At 41.5% G+C, this 23,589-nt stretch overlaps 2 protein-coding genes across 3 annotated transcripts in view; both read left to right on the forward strand.

The window, feature by feature from the left end:
• LOC108437368 (E3 ubiquitin-protein ligase RNF135-like) overlaps positions 1-6,656 on the forward strand; it is a 7,095-nt gene extending 439 nt beyond the window's left edge. The window contains exons 2-3 of one of the 2 annotated variants that reach the window (XM_017714411.2): positions 1,034-1,336; positions 4,998-6,656. In XM_017714411.2, the coding sequence (XP_017569900.2) occupies positions 1,034-1,336; positions 4,998-6,331 (1,637 nt within the window). In that variant the 3' untranslated portion in view covers positions 6,332-6,656. The remainder of the gene's footprint in view (positions 1-1,033; positions 1,337-4,997) is intronic. The other variant, XM_037533978.1, reaches the window with a different exon arrangement.
• Positions 6,657-8,581: 1,925 nt separating this feature from the next.
• LOC108437375 (protein asteroid homolog 1-like) lies at positions 8,582-21,640 on the forward strand. The gene is made up of 5 exons (XM_017714421.2): positions 8,582-8,610; positions 12,610-13,911; positions 15,746-15,962; positions 18,103-18,262; positions 20,156-21,640. Exons 2-5 carry the CDS (start codon positions 12,625-12,627, stop codon positions 20,571-20,573), a joined length of 2,082 nt encoding a protein of 693 aa, XP_017569910.2. The 5' UTR covers positions 8,582-8,610; positions 12,610-12,624; the 3' UTR covers positions 20,574-21,640.
• Positions 21,641-23,589: the final 1,949 nt, after the last annotated feature.

Below are 23,589 nucleotides of genomic sequence, written 5' to 3' on the forward strand. Positions count from 1 at the left end.
CAAAAGAAAACTTTTCCTAACTTTTATCCTCATCAACATCACATAACAACTAGCAACTAGCTAGTTATGGCAGCTGCACAGGAATGAAGCAAACACATTAAAGCTCATTATTTGAATTTATGAAAAAAACAAAGCTAAGTCTGATGCCTCCAACCTTTTTTGAAGGTCATGGCCAATTAATCTTGATGAAAAAGTGCTAAATTCATAACCATAACTACTGCTGGCCTAGGCCTAAGCCTGACCCTCACTTTAACATTTACCTTACCTGAAAATATGTCTTCAAAATTGAAGGATTTACATTGTGGGGACTAGTTTGTGGTCCCCACATCGTGAGTACACTCTCAAAAAATAAGGTACTAAACTGTGCCCCTCTGTGCCATAATCCACTGAAATGATATGTTCTAAGCTGTACTGACTCCACACACCTCGTCTGCCCTCCAGGCTTTTCATTTTACTGTTCTGTTTTAAAACATTTGGTTATGAAAAGGTACAAATAGGAACTTTTCACCTGGAAAAACGGTTCACAATTAGACCTTAAAACCACTGTAGTACCTTTGAGGGAGCATTTACACTATTTGTACCTTGATGAACGAAAAATGTACCTGCACAGAACCTTAACAGCGTAAATAAACAGATTTTGGTCTCTATAAGGTAACATAAACCAGTCAATCTACCCCAGCACAGTGCAAAGTTTCTCGGCCTGTGACCCCGTCAGACACCTCTGTCGCAGTGCAAAGCCCAATCACACCCCCCCAATGCACACACACACACACACACACACACACACAGACACACACACTCTCTGAAAATTTGAAAACAAAACATAATTATACCATAAACCAATAAAAAAAACATTAAAAAAAAAAACTAAATCAGCAGCTGAAACACACCAGCAAGATTCTTACACAAGTGACTATAAAATACACAACATAGGCCAAAAAGGTGGGGGGCTATACCTACTATTCCTACTACTATGTACTATTCCTCTGTAGCACTACGGCATCTTTACCTAAAAGTGTGCACTTCTCTCCAGACAGAGAGAGGAAGAAGATGTCGGCCGTGGCTGAAGACCTGGAGGCTGAGCTGAGCTGCGCCGTGTGTTTAGACGTGTATAAAGACCCACGGCTGCTGACCTGCGGCCACAACTTCTGCCACACCTGTCTGCTCAGAGTATGGGAGAACCAGGATGCCAACCTGCAGAGATATTCGTGCCCAGAGTGCCGCACTGTGTTTGAAGACTATCCTGCCACTCAGAGGAACATCAAACTGTCCAACATCATTGAACGCATCCAGGCCAGCAGAGACCCGCTGTCCGAGAACAGCGTTGCTGGACCAGGTGAGCCACAAGGCAAAATATATTTTAGCAGTTCAACCTAAAAAAGTCCACCTAATGTGATAAACTGTATATTTGGATATAGGCCTGTGAAGCTTTTTGTCTTGTTCGTGTACACTATATTGCCAAAAGTATTCACTCACCACTCATCCAAATCATTGAATTCAAATGTTCTAATAACTTCCATTGCCACAGGTGTATAAACCCAAGCACCTAGGCCTGCAGACTGCTTCTACAAACATTAGTGAAAGAATGGGTCGCTCTCAGGAGCTCAGTGAATTCCAGCATCGTACCATGATAGAATGCCAGCTGTGCAGTCAAGTCGTTTCTCACTACTAAATATTCCACAGTCAGTGATATTATAACAAAGTGGAAGCGAATGGGAACGAAAGCAACTCTGCTTCGATGTGATATGTCATGTAACATGACAGAGCAGGATCAGCGGATGCTGAGGCACATAGTGCGCAGAGGTCACCAACTTCCTGCAGAGTCTATCGCTACAGACCTCCAAACTTCATGTGGCCTTCAGATTAGCTCAAGAACAGCGTAGAGAGCTTCATGGAATGAGTTTCCAAGGCCGAGCAGCTGCATCCAAGCCTTACATCACCAAGCACAATGCAAAGCACAGAATGCAGTAGTGTAAAGCGCCACCACTGGACTCTAAAGCAGTGGAGACATGTTCTCTGGAGTGACGAATCACACTTCTCTGTCTGGCAATCCAATAGACAAGTCTGAGTTTGGCAGTTGCCAGGAGGACACTACTTATCTGACTGCATTGTGACAAGTGTAAAGTTTGGTGGAGGGATTATGGTGTGGGGTTGTTTTTCAGGAATTGGGTTTCAGAGGTGGCCCCATCCTGTTCCAACATGGTTGCGCACCAGTGGACTAAGCAAGGTCCACAAAGACATGGATGAGAGAGTTTAATCTCAACTTGATAGAACACCTTTGGGATGAATTACAGCGAAGACTGTGAGCCAGGCCTTCTCTTTCAACATCAGTGTCTGACCTCACACATGTGCTTCTGGAAGAATGGTCAAAAATTCACATACACACACTCCTAAACCTTGTGGAAAGCCTTCCCAGAAGGTTTGAAGCTGTTATAGCTGCAAAGGGTGGGCCAACATCATATTAAACCCTATAGATTAAGAATGGGATGTCACTCAAGTTCATATGCATGTGAAGCCAGATGAGCAAATACTTTTGGAAATATAGTGTGTGTGTCTATTAAGCAGTCAGGTGACTTTAAAAAGGCTGGCTTTATTGCATACCTGTAAATGCTGAAAAAAAGAGTGAGGTAATGGCATAGGCTGCAATAAAGGTTTGTTTATTTTGCATTAGAGAGGCTTTACTTTTATATATGAAGTCACTAAACCAGAGGTCACAATGTGCACAATGCAAATATAGTCATTTTATTTACTATGCAAAACCAGCAGTGAACCTACATGTTTTAAACCCTAAAAAACCCAGGCTTATTACAGACTAAGGGTTATTCAGTAAGTGCAGGGACTTCAATGGAAACTGGCAGAGCTATTTTTATATTATAGTAGTGTGTAATAAAACTTATGTTGCAAATATGTAATGTTGATGATGGTACAAAAGTAGTGATTCAAAAAAAGTAAGATTTTTCCTCACAACACCCTGCATGAATGGATTTTTAAATATAAGGCCAAAACCTTCTCATAACTATCATAAAACAGTGACTCAGACATCATGCAGTGAATTCATAACCATTTCATGTAATAACTTTCTGTTAGGGAGCTTTTAGATGTGGACATCTGGTTCCTATCACCACCACTGTGAACAGTTCTGACTTGATCATTTTCTCCACAACGTCTTTCACACCAAACCACTCTGAACGACTTTGTTTACATCTTAACCAGTTAGTTGCATAGACCTCAAGCCGTGGGTAACAAAGGACATTAAAGCTCTCCTCAACAAGAAGAAGAGGGCCTTCAGAGCTGGAGACAGAGTGGATGTGAGAACGATCCAGAGGGAACTGAAGACAGCTATCAAGGAGGCGAAGAACAAATATAGGAGGAAGCTGGAGCAGAACAACATGAGGGAGGTTTGGAATAGATTGACGACCATCACCAGCTTCAGGTCCAGCAACAACAGAGTAGAAGGCAGCCTGGATGGGGCCAACAAGCTAAATATGTTCTATAACAGATTTTACACTGCAGGCTCTGTCCTCCCAGGTCCTGACTCCTCTGCTGCTGGTCCTCAGCAGCCCGTTCCACTCCCCCACTCCCCCTCACCCCCTCCCCCTCCTGATAGCCTGCCCCCCTACTGTGACAGCCCATCTCACACCTCCATCCCTCCCCTACTCGTCACCTCTACAGTGAGTCTCACTGCTGACCAGGTGAGAAGACAACTGCAGAGACTCCACACAAACAAGGCTACAGGACCTGATGGGGTTCCCCCTAGGGTGCTTAAAGCCTGTGCCTCACAGCTTTGTGGAGTACTGTAACATGTCTTCAGCATGAGCCTGAGTCTCCAGAGGGTCCCTATGATGTGAAAGACGTCCTGCATTGTTCCTGTTCCAAAGACGCCACAACCCAGTGACAGCAAGTATTACAGGCCAGCGGCACTGACGTCCCATGTCATGAAGACCATGGAGAGGTTCGTGTTGGATTAGCTCCAACCCATAGTCCAGCTTTTTCTGGACCCACTCCAGTCCAGCGCATTTAACACCGTCTGGCCTGCTCTTCTGGGTGATGAGCTCACAGTGATGCAAGTAGATGACCTCTCCCTTCATCCTCACCCTCTACACCACGGACTTCAACTACTGCACAGAGACTTGCCACCTTCAGAAGTTTTCTGATGACTCTGCAATAGGTGGATGTATCAGCAAGGGTGATGAGGATGAGTACAGTGCGAATGCATAGTCCAAAATGGAGTGTCATGAGAAATCCGCACACAAATCGGTCAACAAATTACATGTGTATCACAAACAGGTTCATCAAAAATGAACAGAATCCAAAGTCATGAACGTTATACACTCTAGCTAGCATGTTGTGTAGCTAGGCTAACTACAACAAAACATTTGCAGTCTATACTACATACCACAAACCAATCCACTATCATTCCCACGTCTTTGTTTTTCTAACATTGCTCCAATTTGCCACAAACAACCACAAAACAATGTCTACTGGCATATTGGAAATGTCCAGCAAACCTCCTCACTTCTGTTTACACTGTTTACATAAAAGCCATCAATTACTACTGATGATTTGTTCTAGAAGGTTTGTCCCATTTCATAGGGAAGATTTAAGCCACTACTCCTCAGTTCCATGGGGTAAGGTGATTCAAAAACAAGGTGTAGGAGTAAAAATAAGAATTGGTATTGGGCCTTAGTACTTTGCACCAAACCAGGAGGGGAGGAAAAGAGAATTTCACCAGTTTTTCCTAATTTCTGCAGAGAAACTTGCTGACTTTGATTTCTTTACAGAAAGCATCCTTTCTGATAGGATCAAGGGGTAAGGGGTGGCAAATGTCTACAAAACAAATCTAGCTATTTTATTTAATATCCAAAACCACCAGTGACCCTACACAAGTCTTGTGTAACATTTTTTAGAATAATAGAAACAATACTAATTACCTGTATATTTTATGAGATGCAAATATCACGTTTCAATTAATTTTTTTTTTTCCCCATGTTTTACAGTGCAGCAAAGCAGTGCCGGTGATGCTACATGCATGCTAATGAGGACAGAAGTGTGCGCTAATCATGGGAAGCCCTGGGAGTTTTTCTGCAAGGAGCATAAGACCTGTCTCTGCAGATCCTGCCTGGAGGAGCACAAAACCCACCAGTACCAGCTGCTGGAGGACGCTAAAGCTGTTAACATGGACGTTCTGAAAGAAAACATCAGGAACCTGGAGGATTCACAGAAGCAAATGCAGACCAATGTGGAATGGCTGCAGGCTGCTAGCTCACGGCTAGCCAGTGATCGTGCTAAACTGAGGGAGCAGGTAATACAGCTGTTTAATGGCATACAAGAGACTCTCAATGTTGAGAAGGAGACCGTTTTAGCTCTAGTTGACAACGAGAAGGAAACATCTCTCACACTTTTAGAGTCTCGCACCAGGGAAATGGAGAAGAAGAGAGAGGAGTTAGCATGGCTAATCACAGAGGCTAATGGACTGGCAGGAAAAGAGATATCCAGCCAAGACTTCATGGACCGTTTCAGCTGGGTGCTGGAAAGGATGCTAAATGCTGATAAAACCGCCCCACTATGCCGTGTGGAGAAGCGGGAGCTGGACAGGACTGTTATTGGTCAGCTAAAGCGACATGGTCAAGCTGCAGTGAGGAATCTTAGCAAAGGGATATGTGAAAAACTAAGGCAGGAGAAAAGCACGCTAATGGAGCCTCCACGGCTGATACAACAAAAAACAGTCAGTTCTACCACTCTGAAGCCTTCTGTGCTACCCAAACCAATCCGCTCCCTCACTCTGAAACCTTCCACACATTTCACCTTGGATCCAAACACGGCTCACTGTAACATTAGCATATCTGACGACCTTTTATCTGCCCAGTGGGTGGCCAGTCCTCTGCCCCATCCGGCTCATCCGGAGCGTTTCCGGCTGCACCCGCAAGTGCTATGTGGTCAGGGCCTGTCCAGAGGAGAGCACACTTGGCAGGTGGAAGTGGGCGGGACCCGGAGGTGGGAGGTGGGGGTCACCTGTAAGAGCCGTGACCAGGCCTGGGTGGACTCCTGCATCAGCTGGGCTCTGCGCTGGGACGGTCGCCGGCTCCAGGTGTTCGAGGGTCACAAGCGTTACTCCAACCCCAAACTCAGCACCATAAAGCAAGCCCCAGCACTCATACAGGTCCACCTGGACTGTGGACAAAAAACATTGAGTTTCTTAACTGCAGAGGAGGGTCTCCTGCACAGACTCAGTATTAATGCCTCAGGACCCGTCTTTCCAGGCTTCTATTTGGAGGAATCGTTTGTGAAAATCAGGAAGCAGGAAATTATCCAAAAACCAATAATTACCTGAATTTCATAGTGACTGCTTTCAACCATACTTAATATGACTGTAGAGATATAGATGACACAGCAAGAGAAGCACTGATCAATAAAACAGGAAGATTTTTATTCTTTCAATAAACAGGTAAAGTCACCATGCCCCCCAGCAGCACTGGAGCAATTATTTCTCCATGTGTGAATGCTATACAAACAGAGAAATAAGCTCCAACCACAGACTTTAGGCCTGTGGACAGTAGAAACCACTGAAAGGGCTCAAAGGAACAACAATGCCGCAGTGAACCTTTGTGTTTTGAAACTGTTTTGAAGCAAATAAATGTATATCTAATATCAAACAAGTTATATGAGAAGTTTCAGTCAAGTTTACATTCTAACCATAATATTGAGACAGCATTGGTTAGTGTTGTGAATGACCTCAGGCTCAGCCCTGATGCACAAAGTCCTTCTATTCTGGTTTTATTAGATCTTAGTGCAGCTTTTGATCACAAGACTCTAAGAGTGCCTACACACTAGACAATGCAGGGACAGAGCTGTAGACGCAGACGCATGCAGATCTTGTCTGGCACATCTTGTACATAGCTGAAGTGGGTGGAGTTTGTACAGTTTGAAATCCAGCATGAAACAAAACATTTGGACCAGAAACAAAGAAACACATGCCATGAAAAGAACATTTAGGAGATGGCCAGATACAGAGCTGAGCAGACAACAGCCACGAAGGCAAAGAAGTCATATAGAAGAGGAAAAGAGTGCGCAGTGTCGCTACTGTCCTGCATCTTGCATTTTCATCTGACTTCTGATTGCAAGTTTCTATTGGTGGATATGCCTCCATATATATAGACACGTTTCTAGTCCGACAGAGCCTCTAGTGTGTAGGTGCCCTAATCCACGGTCTTGAATGCTGGGTCAGCCTCTTGGGCACGGTTTTAGAATGATTTAAATTGTACTTAATGATTAGAAAGTTCTTAGTTTCACTGGGAAATCATCATCAACATTTTTGTGGAGTGCCTCAAGGTTCAGTTTTAGGGCCTTTGCTTTTCTCTTTTCAGTTACCTCTAGGTGATGTCATTACTAAACATAATAAAAAGTTTCATGTGCAGATGACACACAATTATGCATTTCCATTCCAGGTAATAATCAAGACTCTGTTGACAGCCTGATCGGCTGTGTGTCAGATATTTTGGCTCCTCTTTATTATTAGTCTTTATTCTATGTTCTGTTTATTTAATTTAACCTTACCCTTATTTAATAATGTCCCTTTTCAGAAATGTGCTATATAGAACCATTTACAGGGCATTTGCCATCAATCTGAAGAACACTTTCACTAAGCATAGAACCCTTTAATCATACAAAGGGTTCTCTGAGTGCTAATGGTTCTATACAGAACCAGTTTCTTTGCTACGGAACACTTGAAAACCATCTTTTGTAAGTTTGTAAGCTAAAACCTAGTTTGCAAAAAAGGGTTCTACATAGTACCAAAAAGGGTTGTTTGACTTGTAACATTAGAGGAGCCCATTTGAAAAAAGATTCTATATAGCACCAAAAAGGTTCTACTCTGGTTACAATGTCACAATGTCAAGCTTGCAATAGAAGAATGATTTTTGGTGCTATATAGAACCCTTTTCAAAATGTGCTATATTGAACCATCTAAAGCACATTCTCCATCAATCTGAAGAACCATTTCATGATGCAAAGAACCCTTTAATCAGGCAAACGTTCTTTTAGTGGTCATGGTTCTATCTAGAACCATTTTCTTTACTAAAGAACCCTCGAAGAGCCATCCTCGAAGAGCTACAGCCTTAACGAAAAGGGTTTTATTTAGTACCAAAAAGGCTTCTTTGGCTAGTAACAATAGTGGAACCCTTTGGGTGCTAGACAGAACCCTTTTCAAAAAGGTTCTATGTAGAACCATCTGCAGCACATTTTCCATCAGTCTACGGAAGCTTTTTACTATGCAAAGAACCGTTTAATCATGCAAAGACTTCGTTGACTGTTCACACGTTCATCTAGAACCATTTGCTTTGCTGAAGAACCTTTGGAGAAGGTCCACTACAGAGCACGGCAGGTTAAAATGGGCTGAAAGGCTGTGAAGCGGATATTACAGTGGAGTAGAGGTTTATGGCAGGTGAAGCTCTGAGCGCCACGTGTTCCTCCCAGTTCAGGTTCCGCTTTCTTTAAGTTTCGTTTTTCTGCGCGTGACGCGGTTTCGCTTTCCGCTCCGTATAAATAGCGCCCCGCGCGGACATGAGCAGGACCGCAGGCGGCGCGAGCGCTCTTTATTCTCTCCATAAACAGGTAAGATATGATTAATTTTATTCTAACGCATTGAGTCCAGCATGCTCCCCCACTGATGCAGGTGACCTGCTGGGTGTGCTGAGCGGTCACCTCGGTGGACACCACAGCTATACATGTGCTTATGTCCTGCATTAGTGAACCTGAACTCCTGCAGGAGTCACATTAAGGTGAACTCAGCAAAAGTTGAACTCCTTCAGTTTTGGAGAATTTCTCAGTATTTTGATTTCTCAGAAAGGGCTATATTTACACACATTCATATCTGTTGTGCTTTTGTGAGGAAGCCTCTCACATGCAAATGTGTTAAAACCGTTAGAACTGAAGTTCTATTTGGATATTATAGGCACTGCAACACAGTCAAGCACTCAAGGTGTTTGTTTTTTAGGTGGGACAGTTGGTCGACTGAAGTAGAACAGTGCTTTAACATAACAGAAAACATATTTGCTTTAGCCTGCAGGCAGGATTATAATAATCCTATGCAAAGCAACAGGACACAGGACATTTCAAATTTGACTGAATAAATAAACTTCACTTCGTGGCTGAGATGCTGTCATTCCAAATCGCTTCCACTTTGTTATAATACTGTGACTGTGGAATATTTAGTAGTGAGGAAATTTCACGACTTGGCTGCACAGGTGGCGTCCTATCACAGTCCCATTCTGGGCTTCACTGAGCTCCTGAGAGCGACCGCTTCTTTCACTAATGTTTGTAGAAGCAGTCTGCAGGCCTAGGTGCTTGGTTTTATACATCTTTGGCCCTGGAAGTTATTGGAACACCTGAATTCAATGATTTGGATGGGTGAATAAATACTTTTGGCTGTATAGTGTATATGTGTGTGTATATACACACACACACACACACACACACACACACACACACACACACACACACACACATTTTCTAAGCCACTTCTCCCTCAGGGTCGCGGGGGGGTGCCGGAGCCTAACCCAGTGGTCATTTGGCGGAAGGCAGGATACACCCTGGACAGGCTGTGTGTATATGTACACTATATTGCCAGAAGTGTTTTTAGTTGTTTGTAGGATGATACCAAGTGTTAGCTATGCATTATTGAAAATGAATGGGACTCTATGAGAGGAACGAGGGATAAAAAAACGAAACATAGAGGAGTGCGGGTCAGTGTGGCGGGTCACTCTGCCCTGAGTGAGTACTTGTGGTTTGGTGACTGTTGGACAAAGAAGTAAAGAGTAAAGAATTTTTGGCGGCAAATATGAATGGGAGTCTATGGTAGAAACAAGGCATGTAAAAAAAAAAAAAGACACGCCGCTCACTGGATATTTTCTCTTTTTCGGACCGTTCTCTGTAAACCCTAGAGATGGCTGTGCGTGAAAATCCCAGTAGATCGGCAGTTTCTGAAATACTCAGACCAGCCCGTCTGGCACCAACAACCACGTCACGTTCAAAGTCACTTAAATCACCTTTCTCCCCATTCTGATGCTTGCTCTGCACTTCAGTAAGTTGTCTTGACCACCTCTACGTGCACAAATGCATTGAGTTGCGGCGTGTTGTGATCGGCTGATTAGCTATTTGTGTTAACAAGTAATTGACCTAATAAAGTGGCTGGTGAGTGTATATATATATATATATATATATATATATATATATATATATACATATATATACACTGCTCAAAAAAATAAAGGGAACACTCAAATAACACATCCTTGATCTGAATGAATGATATATTCTCATAGAATACTTTCTGTACAAAGTTGAATGTGCTGACAACAAAACAACAAAAATCATCAATGGAAATCAAATTTATTAACCAATGCAGGCCTGGATTTGGAGTCACACACTAAATTAAAGTGGAAAAACACACGACAGGCTGATCCAACTTTGATGTAATGTCCTTAAAACAAGTCAAAATGAGGCTCAGTATTGTGTGTGGCCTCCACGTGCCTGTATGACCTCCCTACAACAGGTAGGATGGTCTCCTGAGGGGTCTCCTCCCAGACCTGGACTAAAGCATCCGCCAACTCCTGGACAGTCTGTGGTGTAATGTGGCGTTGGTGGATGGAGCGAGACATGATGTCCCAGATGTGCTCAATGTGAGCACAACCCCCATTTGCACAACAGCTGTGAAATTGATTGTCAATCAGTGTTGCTTCCTAAGTGGACAGTTTGATTTCACAGAAGTTTGATTTACTTGGAGTTATATTGTGTTGTTTAAGTGTTCCCTTTATTTTTTTGAGCAGTGTATATATACTCAGTGCTCCTTCAGAAGCCCCTCCCCCAAATTCATGGACGTGCATTACCAAGGCGAACAACACTGGCAAAAACACAACAACTTGTTTTTCTAGAACTTTGTGGCCATAAAACCCTTTGCAAACATTGTACGGACAAATACCTTGATAATGCTAATCTAAATCTGGCCCTGGTGATTGCACATATTAGCTTTGGCCTGTACACAGAAAGGTTAGGCTGATAGCATTTGGCTAATGTTGGTACCTGTACTTACATAATTTGGAATTATCCATGATAATTGGTACCTGTATGCGCACAATACAATTAGGTGCATGTACATACATAATAAGGCCTGTTATGAATACACTGATAACTGTTACACACAACGGTGGTCATGATATGTTAGCATATTAGTATGTGGATGTTAGATGGAGCCTACATTACCCAAATATGCAATATTAAAAAAAGAAAGCTAATTGCTATCTAGCTGTAGCCTGAGTCTGTTTTCTTGCTATTAGCTTCAAAATATACTGCAACATTTTTAATAAAAAGGTAGAGTTCAGGCCGCTCAGAGTTGTGGAGTGAGGAGCAGGACCGACGCGTCTTCTTTTAAAGACAAAATAGGCCAGAAATAGTTCATTTATTAACCTTAAAATGACAAAATGTACAAATTTTGTAATATTACTATATTTTAGAGAAGGCCGTGAGGTCGTTTGATCTGGCCTGCCAAAAGGTTAACCCCCCTAATCCTAATTCTTATTTTCTTTTAAATTGTATTTTTGAACTATTGTAGTAACATAATATAATGTAGTGTTTTATAAATTTTAAAAGCTTGATTTGAAAGCTGCCCACCTTCTTTATTTATACAGTTGAACCTCCAAACTAAAAACTTCACCCCTGCTCTGGAGGCTTGCATTACTGGTGATCAGTGCTTTTCATCCACTGAAGCTATGCTAATGCTAACAGCTAAAATTTGCTAATAACAAATCATAAAAACCAACAGTGGCTTGCATCAGCTACACAATGAAATAAGATTGTTCTTCAAGGTTGTTTAGTAAAGAAAGTGGTTCTATACAGAACCATAAACAACTCAGCTTAGCATTATTTAAGGGTTCTTCTATATAGCATCAAAAAGGGTTCTTCTATTGTTACAAGCTTGACATCATAATTGAAGAACCCTTTTTGGTGCTATATAGAACCATCTATGGCACATTCTGAAGAACCCTTTCATAGTGCAAGGAACCTGTTAATCATGCTAAGGGTTCTTTTAGTGTTTACAGTTCTACATAGAACTGTTTTCTTTACTAAAGAACCCTGTTCAGCAACAGTGCAATGGTACTTAAATCCACTTTGTGAAATATTTTTGTGACAATATATTGTTTTTTACTGGCCATCTCTTTAAAAATTATAGAAGAAAAGCTATTTATGTTTGGGTTGTACTCTATAAATCCTAAAATTGCATAATAAAGACATCTTAATCTTGTGCTTGGTGGAATCAGACGCATTTCAAAATATGGCCACACCTACAACAATGGTGCCAGGCCAATAAAAACAAAGACAGAATGATAAGCACTCTTGTGGTAATTATTAATGACAGTTATATTTGATTGGCTCCTGTCATTCAAAGAGTAGTGCAGCATTAAGCCTATTCATCCCACTTTACCTAATGTCTCACTTTTGCTGAACTCATCCAATTAATATGTAAAACCTGTATCATGCTACTTTTCTGAAAGTCATACTGGATGTACAAGCTGAATTAATCTTATTATTATTTTTTTTTTCTGTTGAAATTTAAAGTGTGAAAAACTGGGCATGATGGCAGTCAATGAACTAAAGAGCTACACTGAGAGCAACAATTGTATCTTGATGAAGCACCACTTCAGAGACAGCAAGCTCGTAATTGATGGATGCAATTTATACCACACTCTTTACTTCACCTGTCACTTGGATCAAGAACACGGCGGAGAATATGATGCTTTTGAGAAAGAGGTCAGTCGTTTCTTTAGGAACCTCAGAGAATGCGCCATTAAGCCCTACGTTGTGCTCAGTGGAGAGGATGACATCAGTGACAAAATGTTTGGTGCCCTGAAGAAAAGAGCTAATATCAGAATCAAAAAGGCTCATTCCTTGTCCAGAGGGTGTCCACGAAATGTCCTACCAATCCTCATCAAGACCGTGTTCATTCAGCTCCTCAGGAAGCTCAAGGTGCCATTTATTCAGTGTGTTGCCAAGGCCAACTGGGAGGCCGCAGCTTTGGCCAACGAGTGGAACTGCCCGGTTCTGTCCAACAGCACTGAGTTCTACATATATGACATCAAGGGAGGGTTTTTACCCCTGTATCGTTTCCATTGGAGGAACGTGACTTTGACCAAGAGGTCAGACAAAAAATTCATTCCAGCCAAATTGTTTTCAGTTGAAAAACTTTGTAGCACTTTCAGCTGCATGAACAAACAACTTCTCCCTATTTTGGCCACCATGTTGGGCATCAACAACACTGAGCTGGACAGAGGAATGTTTCCAAACTGGGCAGAGTTCTCAGTTAGTGCTGAAGAGATCAGGTATGTCGATGGCTTACTCAGGTGGCTGTCCTGCTTTGAGGGCCCAGTAGAGGTCATTTGTGCCCTCATGGGCTGCATCATGAACCCAGATAATTCGGCTACTGTCATCAAAGCCCTCACTGAAGGACTTCAGGTCTACAGTCTCGCTCCAAGCTCCATAGCTAAGTTCTTCATAAGTGAGAAAACACAGAGCAGGCTTCCAGGTCCTTTACAGAGCCTGCCTGAATGGACCCTCAAGCCGTTGGCCAAGGGCAAGCTCAACTCCATGATCACTGATATCCTAGCAACGCAGAGGATTATTCTAAAAGTTTCCATTGAGAATTTTCAGCACTGCAGCAGCAATCTGGCCTCCCGGCCCATACGACAGGTCATTTACGGCTTACTGCAGTGCACCAGGCAGAAAAACAGTAGCAGGGACGACTTACCTGAAGCAGAGGTAGAGGAGTACGACCGGGAGGGGCTAAAGTTAACCAGCTTCAGGGTTGCAGCAGTCCTTCCAAGCCTGGCCATTTCAGACCTTCACCTGGAGACACTGTGGGAGGTAATGCAGTAGATGCTTGTGAAGATGATTACAATCAGTTACCAGTTTATTTTGGCCACCCATCTTGTATTATTGGAAGTTTTATTAGAAATGTCTGCCATCCAGGTGCATTTTGTGGGTATATAGTTGTAGACTAAGATTAAGATACCCTAATTAGTCCCACAATGGGGACATTTCCACATTTAACCCATCCATGAAGTGAAACACCACATGCACATTAGTGAGCACACACAGTAGAGGGCAGTGAGCTCACTTGCCCGGAGTGGCAGGCAGCCCTATCCACAGCACCTGGGGAGCAGTTACACCTCAGTCACGTACTGTCACACACTCAAGTACACCTCAATCATGTACTGTCAGCACTGGGGAGCGAACTGGCAACCTTCCGGTCACAGGACCGGCTCTAACCTCCAGCCCATGACTGCCCCCAACAAAAATGAACAAAAATTATATATTTTTTTTGAAAAAGACAAGGCTTAAAAAGTTAGATTAAGCAAGATTTCACATTGAAAGATTAGCTTAATTAATGTTTGATGTCACGCATGTCATTGCTAGGTTGAGAGTGGTCCACCACCCAAATATATCTAGACATGAATGGCTCTGTGGTCAGAAACTGATGGATAGCAAAAACCAGGATGGGGAATGAATTTCCGATCTCTTAAGCAGTTAAATGAACACAAATCTAGCAGGTATTCAAATTACTTGTATGCACAAGTCTTAGGGGTAGTTATTTGGGACCAGTTCTTCTCCAACATGCAGGTTTCGCCTCTGCAACATCCAAAAGGTTTAACCCTTTCTCTTTAGAAGGCCACCCAGTGCTTCTTCAGTCTCAAGGCTTGACTAATGCAACTTGCATCTGGTTGGTCTTCCTATGCGGGTCAAGAGGCCCTTACAGCTGAACCAGAATGCAGCAGCATGGCTTGCCTTCAATCTTCCAAAGTTCACTCACATCTCTCTTCATTAGCTTTCCTTCACTGGCTTCCTCTCATCAAAACCTGATCCACACCTTAAGCCATTCAAGCTTCAAGTAGAGCTCGGCTTGAAGCACCATCACCATCTAAGACAGAAGGAAGACAAGCATCAAGACTCTTCTCTGTGCTGGAGGCCAGGTGGTGGAAAGAACTTTCACTGGTTGTCCGAACAAAAACCCTCGCTGTGTTTAAATGAAAACTGAAGAACATCTCATTAAGAAGCATTTAAATGAAAACTAATCTAGCATGTTTAAATATCTTGCATTGCACTTACAAGGTATCAGCATAGACTCTTGTTTCTGGTAGAGTCAGACCTCAAGGGTAGTCTGTATTGTAACCTATTCCTACCTAAGATACATTCTCTGAGTTGACAAGTGTAAAGCTACAAAGCGCACCTATACTGTAGGCGTTTCTGATAAAATGGCCAATGAGTGTAGAAGGGTGGCAGACCTAATAAGCTGGCAATACTTATACTAACCTTCTTTCAGAGAAAGTAAACACCCACGCAGGCTGAGGCACATATCTGTAAGACTAGGTTTAAGCTAATATGTGGTAATAGGATGATAAGACTAATAGGTGGCTGGGATAGTGTAGTGGGTAACACCTCTCCCTTCTATGCTGTACACTGAGGTTCATTCCCCACCTGAGTAAGCACCCTACACTATACCAATAAGAGTCTTTGGGCAAGACTCCTAACCTTCACCTGCCTGTATGAAATGATCAAAGTGTAAGTTATTCTGGATAAGTGAGTCTGCCAAATGCCATAAATGTAATTTCGCATGATGCACAAAACATTGGTTTGTCTACACACACAACATTACAGTTTCCCAATGCAGCTGCATTAAGTCTGTTCGTTTATCTTCTAGACATCCTGGCATTTGCGGCTCCAGATTTTCTTGGACACTTTGGGCGTTTCGCAAGTCCCCGAGCGGCTCCATGTGCTTCCCAGCCTGCAGCTAGCTGTGTATGTCACATGCTACTGGCTGAAACACGCACAGCCTGAGCCCAGACCAGAATTCTTCTGGGCCTTGCTGGTTGGCCTGGTGTATGGAGAGCTGTCCAGAGATCCACTCACAGAGAAAGGTGAATATATAGCTTTGGAGCTTTAATAAATCATAATCAAGGCATTAGGTAATGTAACCCAGGGTCTCAGTGAATGAGTGAAATGGTTTTATGTAAAACAAATCATCTCTTATAAACCTTTACTCTGCTGTAATATCAGCTTTACAGCCTTTGAGCCCATTTGAACCTACGGTGTTCTGCAGTGGACACTTACAAAGGATGGTACTTCAGTGGTTCTTTAAAGAAAGTGGTTCTATAGAACCATGAATACTCAAAAGAACACTTTGCCTGATTAAAGAATTCTTTGCATCATGAAAGGGTTCTGCAGGTGAATGGAGAATGTGTATTCTGATGGAGAATGTGCTGTAGTTGGTTCTATATAGAACCTTTTGGTCTAGATAGTACCAAAAGGGATTTACTGTTGTTACAAGCCAAAGAACCCTTTTCGCTATGAGTGTAGCTTTTAGCTAGCACACATCATGAAAGTGTTCCTCAGATTGATGGACATTGATGGAGTTCTGTGGATGGTTCTATATAGAACCTTTTAAAAAAGGCTTTATATAGAACCCAAAAGGGTTCTCCTATTGTTATGTCAAGTTTGTAACAATAGAAGAGCCTTTTTCAAAAAGGTTCTAAATAGAACCATCTGTAGCACGTTCATGCACATTCTCCATCAATCTGAAGAACTCTTTTATGATGCAAAGAATCATTTAATCATGCAAAGGGTTCTTTGAGTGTTCATGGCTCTATAAAGAACCATGTTCTTTACTAAAGAACCCTTGAAGAACCATCTTTTTAGGAGTGTAGTAATTTTATTTCTTAAAAACAAATCTTTGCGCTACACTTCCCAGCCTCCACCTACATATATTTTTCTCACTGACCTTCTATTGACTGTCCGGGGCTAAGGTCAGGAGATTTCTAGAACTGGCTTTCTTTTCCAGAACCTATTTTGAAGGTACGATCTGGACAAGGTGTTACCTTCAGAATGGCAGAAATAACCTTAAATCTAAAATCTAAATTTAACATAAAACTGGTCGTTTATTAGCGAACAAACTTACAAAAAACACTAAGTATGAGATGAAGTTCACAACCATGAAAAAATTTGCATTAAATTGTATCCTATTGAAATATATGATCCAAAAAGGCTGTCCAGATGGATGTCCAGAACAGCCGGAAACTGCTTTTTATGGCTACTGTAAAAAATGGTTAAATATCTCCAAGTAAGTGAAAGAGGCGGAGTCAGTAATGAGAAGTCTAGACAGTGAACACTGATATGTGATCTTTCTTTCTGTTCCTTGAAGATCTATTGCCTAATTTTGATGTTTTCAAAACTGAAATGGGGCCCCATTCAGGCCTGATCCCATTTCCTATTTTTATCCCTATCCCTTGTTCCCCTCGGGAAAAATGAGTCACAACGGGTAGAGGTTGAAATCTTCCCTCTGAAATGGGATCCTCAAATAAAATAAGCATCATTTCATTAACAGCTACTAGCGCTGCTCTGTGGGCGACCCTGCCAGTCTGCAGTGACAGCAGAGGAGGGTAAAGTTCAGCTCCTCTCTGCTGGGCTTTAGTTACATTTAGGGCATCATATGATCTTCAAAAAGCTTCTCTTTCAAATTTTCTTGTTCCACCTTAAATGGAGCAGCAGTAATATTCTGGCGCTTTAGGCGTGAGTAATGCTGGACAATTTAAGATGGAATGGGTAATTTAGCTAGCTAGCTACAGAGACTTCAGCATAGCACCAGCAGTTTTTTATGCTGAAGAAAAGGATCAAAGCACACAAAAAACATTTTTTAACAGAGAAAATTCTGGGTTTCAGAGAAAATGTGGGTTTCTTTGGTCTCTTGTTTATGTATTTTGCCAGTTTTTCTTTTTTCCGCATGTCACTATGGAGTCTCTTCACCCTCACCCCTCTATCTCAACAAGAATCAGGACACCCCACACCTAGACATGAACGCACAAAAGGGAGGGCTAAGGGCTGAGTGCAAGGGGCGAGGGGTGAAATGGGACGGGGCCTTTGTTTCTTTACCTTCCCACAGCTGGCTGATTAAATACCCTGTTCCAGTGCTTGCAACGTAATAAAAACAATAGCCGACGTGTTAAAGAGGGGAATTAATTAGATTCTGTGCTTCGCTCATTTTTTTCTCTTCTTGCTTTGCAGCCGTGCCAAAAAGACTGAAGAACCTGAAAAGCCGTAAAGAGGAGACTCCTCTGGACCTGGAGGCAGCTCACGCTTACAGTCAGTGGCAGGGCAGTCTGAGGGACAGTATCTGCCTCAGTCAGCTGCTGGGCAACCCAGTGTCTGAACCAGAATACGCATGGTAAACATCAGCTATTCCTTCCACACCGTCAGAGCTGAATAATCGCCACCGCTGTCTTATTATAACTCACTTAAGCGTGAGACATCTCACCGTGATGGTGTGATTAACACCTGCTCCAGCATGCAGGTGTGTTTTAAACAGCAATCAAGATCCTGGGAAACTTGGAGAAAGAAACCCAAAACACACAAATATTAAGAAAAGGAGTTTTGTGAAGGAGGTGAAGCAAAAATGGGTGGATGGGTGGGGTGGGGTGTTGGAGGAGGTGTTGGAGGAGGTGGTGGTGGTGGTGGGGACATTGTGTAAAACATAAATAAAAACAGAATACAATGATTTGCGAATCCTTTTCAACCTATATTCAATTAAATACATTACAAAGACAAGATATTTAATGTTCAAACGAATAATCTTTGTTTTTGCAAATATTCACTCATTTTGAATTTGATGCCTACAACATGTTCCAAAGAAGTTGGGACAGGGGCAACAAAAGACTGCGAAAGTTGAGGAATGCTCAAAAAACACCTGTTTGGAACATTCCACAGGTGAACAGGTTAATTGGAAACAGGTGAGTGTCTGCGTGAGCAAATAGTCCAACAGTTTAAGAACAACATTTCTCAATGTGCAATTGCAAGGAATTTAGGGATTTCCTCATCTACAGTCCATAATATCATCAAAAGATTCAGAGAATCTGGAGAAATCTCTGCAGGTAAGCGGCAAGACAGAAAACCAACACTGAATGCCCGTGACCTTCGATCCCTCAGGCGGCACTGCATTAAAAACCGACATCATTCTGTAACGGATATTACCACATGGGCTCAGGAACACTTCAGAAAACCACTGTCAGTGAACTCAGTTCGTCGCTCCATCTACAAGTGCAAGTTAAAACTCTCCCATGCAAAGCGAAAACCATATATCAACAACACCCAGAAACGCCGCCGGCTTCTCTGGGCCCGAGCTCATCTGAGATGGACTGACGCAAAGTGGAAAAGTGTCCTGTGGCCTGACGAGTCCACATCTCAAATTGTTTTTGGAAATCGTGGACGTCGTGTCCTCCGGGCCAAAGAAGAAAAGGACTGTCCGGATTGTTATCAGCACAAAGTTCAAAAGCCAGCGTCTCTGATGGTATGGGGTATGTTAGTGCCCATGGCATGGGTAACTTGCACATCTGTGAAGGCTCCATTAATGCTGAAAGGTACATACAGGTTTTGGAGCAACATATGCTGCCATCCAAGCAACGTCTTTTTCAGGGACGTCCTGCTTATTTCAGCAAGACAATGCCAAGCCATATTCTGCATGTGTTACAACAGCGTGGCTTCGTAGTAAAGTGCAGAGTACTGTACTAGACTGGCCTGCCTGCAGTCCAGACCTGTCTCCCATTGAAAATGTGTGGTGCATTATGAAACGTAAAATACAACAACGGAGACCCCGGACTGTTGAGCAACTGAAGTTGTACATCAAGCAAGAATGGGAAAGAATTTCACCTACAAAGCTTCAACAATTAGTGTCCTCAGTTCCCAAACGCTTATTGAGTGTTAAAAGGAAAGGTGATGTAACACAGTGGTAAACACGCCCCCGTGCCAACTTCTTTGGAATGTGTTGCAGGCATCAAATTCAAAATGAATGAATATTTGCAAAAAACAAAATTTATCCGTTTGAACATTAAATATCTTGTCTTTGTAGTGTAATCAATTGAATATAGGTGGAAAAGGATTTGCAAATCATCGCATTCTGTTTTTATTTATGTTTTACACAACGTACCAACCTCATTGGAATTGGGGTTGTAAATATGGGAAAATTCATAGTAGATAAAGAATAAATCCTAGTAGATAATGAATAATTAATAACATTTACAGAGTTTCTCAAGATTAATAACTGCTGTTATTTTCTGTTGTTTAGGTTGTACAGTGGGGTGCTGGTACATGCCGTAACCCGGGAGCTGAAGAAGGGTGTCAGTCCAGAATCCCTGCTGGCCAGAGCCCCTCAAGCTCGGCAGCTCTACCAGCAGCTGAGGGAAGCAGTGGAGCTCGAGTTGGATGATGACATGAAGACGAGGCTCAGAGCAGGCAGAGAGAGGCCAAGCGACAGTCCAGCAGGTGAGAAATGTGCAGACGACCTGATCACCATGTTTGAGCATCTGATGGGCAGAGAAGAGGAGGATGACGAAGATCCCCGTGGGAGAAGGAAGAAGAGCGAGGGCAGTAAACGTGAGGATGAGATGTACGAGCAAACCTGCAGCATTCGCACCAGACACAGAAGTAGATCTCATAAAACTGACCCCAGAGCCAAGAAATACCAGAACTCCTGCTGGGAGTGAAACCTGGAGGCCAGCCAGAAGTGTCCCCAACTGACTGACTGACCAATGAGAAACCAGTTTACTTTTGTTGTTTACTACTCACATCATTCGCAGTTTATTTTTTGATTCAACCCATATGAAAATATTCCTATTACATCACTACGGCTCTGATTTTAACCAATCATGTGTTTTTTAATTCATATATTGGACTGAGTGGCACTTTAAGGATGTAAATTAAGCTAAATTTTGTATAAATATATAGATATTATATTTTTATAAGTGTTAATACTAGCAAATTATTTGATGATTCTCTCAATGAAGGATTATTTATGGTGTCAGTGTTTGACCAAGAGTTATTACTGTTTTCATGATCACTATGTATGCAATAAAATCTGTGGCAGGAATGAGACAAACTATCATAGCAATGCAACTTACTATTGTTTTCAAATGTTCTAATTTTAAAACAAATAATTGGCTCTATTTGACCCTATGGATATATGAACTCATCTTAGCATTTGTTGAATAAAAAAATATAATAAATTGAGTAAATTTGGGCTAAACCAAATAGCTAGTGAAGATCTGGAGCCTGAGCTGTGCTCTGCCATGTGTTCGGATAAATATCCATAACTGCTCAGCAGTGACCACAACTACTGGACAGTAGGAGTTCGTAAATGTCAACACTCACCTCTAAAACTGCTAAATTCTGCTAGATCCCCTATGGGACTTCTAATGGTATGTTAGCAATAAGCTAATGTGAATTCACACTACATATTTTTGGATGCTCTAGATTAAACACAGATTTTTGAAGCTTGTAAAAGACATTTAATATATTTTATCACATGTTTGTAACAGACATTGTCATACATCTGAGTTTGTATGTATCAGTGTTACAGTGACTCAGTAAAGTCCTGACATAGAGCTGATGCCACTGTTTTACATTCCTAACAACTACCTGAAACACTGCTTAGACTGTGGTTCGTATTCCCAGTGTTGTATCTAGAACTTGGTTGTATCTACTCAGATACCACAGAGAAATAATCCTGATTGGATCATTTTTCCTTCACCCTACACTATACCAATAAGGGTCCTTGGGCAAGACTCCTAACACCACCTTGGCCTACCTGTGTAAAATGATGAAATTGTAAGTCGCTCTGGATAAGAGCGTCAGCCAAATGCCATAAATGTAAATGTTTTAAAAAAAATGGAACCCATTTGTTTCAAGCCAAAACATAACCATGAAATATAAGTATTATTACACTACTTGCAGAAACTGAATACAACAAACATGATAATTATAAATAAACTATGGTAAAATTACAGACATGCGTTTTTTTTATTTCACAAAAATCTAAAGATCTAGAAAGCGCTGAAGGTCCAGAATGTGAGAGAACCAGGGCACCAACCTGCAGCGATATTCACGCCCCTAGTGCTGCACTATATTTAAACACTATACTGCCACTCACATTGAACTGTCCAACATCACTGACCACTGACTGGCCATCGTTCAACAAAACTGCATAAAAAAAATTAACAACAAACAAATCATTCTGCATCTGATTCATGGAACTTTTGTATGACATAGAAACGAGCAGAGATTTGAGCTCAGTGCGTGAAATCAAGTACCGGCCTACCAGCACCTCATTTACATATCATTTACAGGAAACATGCCAAATTCATGTAGATGTTTCAGTAGGGTACCACCAAAATGCCAGCATTAAGCAGCTCGTGAGCCAATGGCTGTGCTTGTAGGTGGAATTTGAGGTCCGGCAGTGAGTGCACTGCTTCCCCTACTGACCAAACTTTATAGTGTTAAAATTACGACTGCAAAGAACAAAACGTGAAATAAACAAAACGTCCTAGTGCTTTTAAGACAACAAAATGATGTGATTACATAATGTGATTATTTAATGTGATATTTAAACACTATTATTGCAGTGTATGATGCTATCTGTGCATTGTGTAAGTAATGGGCAGATTAAATATAATACAAAATCATTGTAATATATCTTGTATTGAAAATGGAATAGTTTGTATTTGTTTATATCAATGTGCATGAAAAATAAGTACATCCACTTTTATACTGGATTCCTGTGACACTAATTTGATCCAAAAATGCATTGTTTTCCTTGTCCACCAGGTGGTGGTGAGGAGCTCCCCTCTCTGATAAGATCTCTGACAGGCATTTAAGTCATTTAATAGAAGCCTATTTTAAATGAACATGCAAATATAAGGACGGTTTTGAATGTTGTTTGTTTTCTTCACTGTTCTGTTTTGCCTCAATAATAAAAATAACACTGAAGTGAGATGAACAAACTTGTCTTTTCTTTTAAAACCAAAAGTAATAAACAGTGGTGGACAGCGATTAAGTAAAAGTACTTTGTTGCTGTACTTTAGGTTTTTTTTTGTATCTTTACTGAAGTTTTTCCATTACAGGCGACTTTTTACTTTTCAAAGTCTAATATCTGACTTTTTACTCCACTACATTTTGAGAAACGTTCCTTTTGGTTTATGTGTGCATAAAAAAGTAACATGTCAAAATGAAAGAAGCGCAAAGCCAGAACACCAACCAGAGTATAGTGGTCACTTTGTTTTGACCTATTGGACATACCGACCCAGTGCAAACACACGGTTCAATTCCCACTCTTAGGTTTTACACCACACTGTCAGTTCAAAAATGTACTTCATACTCCACTTTGAGCATTTTCATATTTCTAGACGTATTAGTTATTCTGTTTGATATATGCAGCCTCTTTGTAGTTATATCATGGAAAAATCATGCTTTTTCGGAATAAAAGTCTGATGTCATATAAAAACACTCCATGTATATATGTGTATGTATATATATATATATATATATATATATATATATATATATATATGTGTGTGTGTGTGTGTGTGTGTGTGTGTGTGTGTGTGTGTGTGTGTGTGTGTGTGTGTGTATGCGCTTGCTGCTATACATATACACACCCACACACACACACACACACACGTATATATACATACAGTGCAGGAAATAATTATTTGATCCCTCCCTGAT

Source organism: Pygocentrus nattereri, chromosome 24, assembly GCF_015220715.1.
Source record: "Pygocentrus nattereri isolate fPygNat1 chromosome 24, fPygNat1.pri, whole genome shotgun sequence".
In the NCBI taxonomy this organism is placed as follows: domain Eukaryota; kingdom Metazoa; phylum Chordata; class Actinopteri; order Characiformes; family Serrasalmidae; genus Pygocentrus; species Pygocentrus nattereri.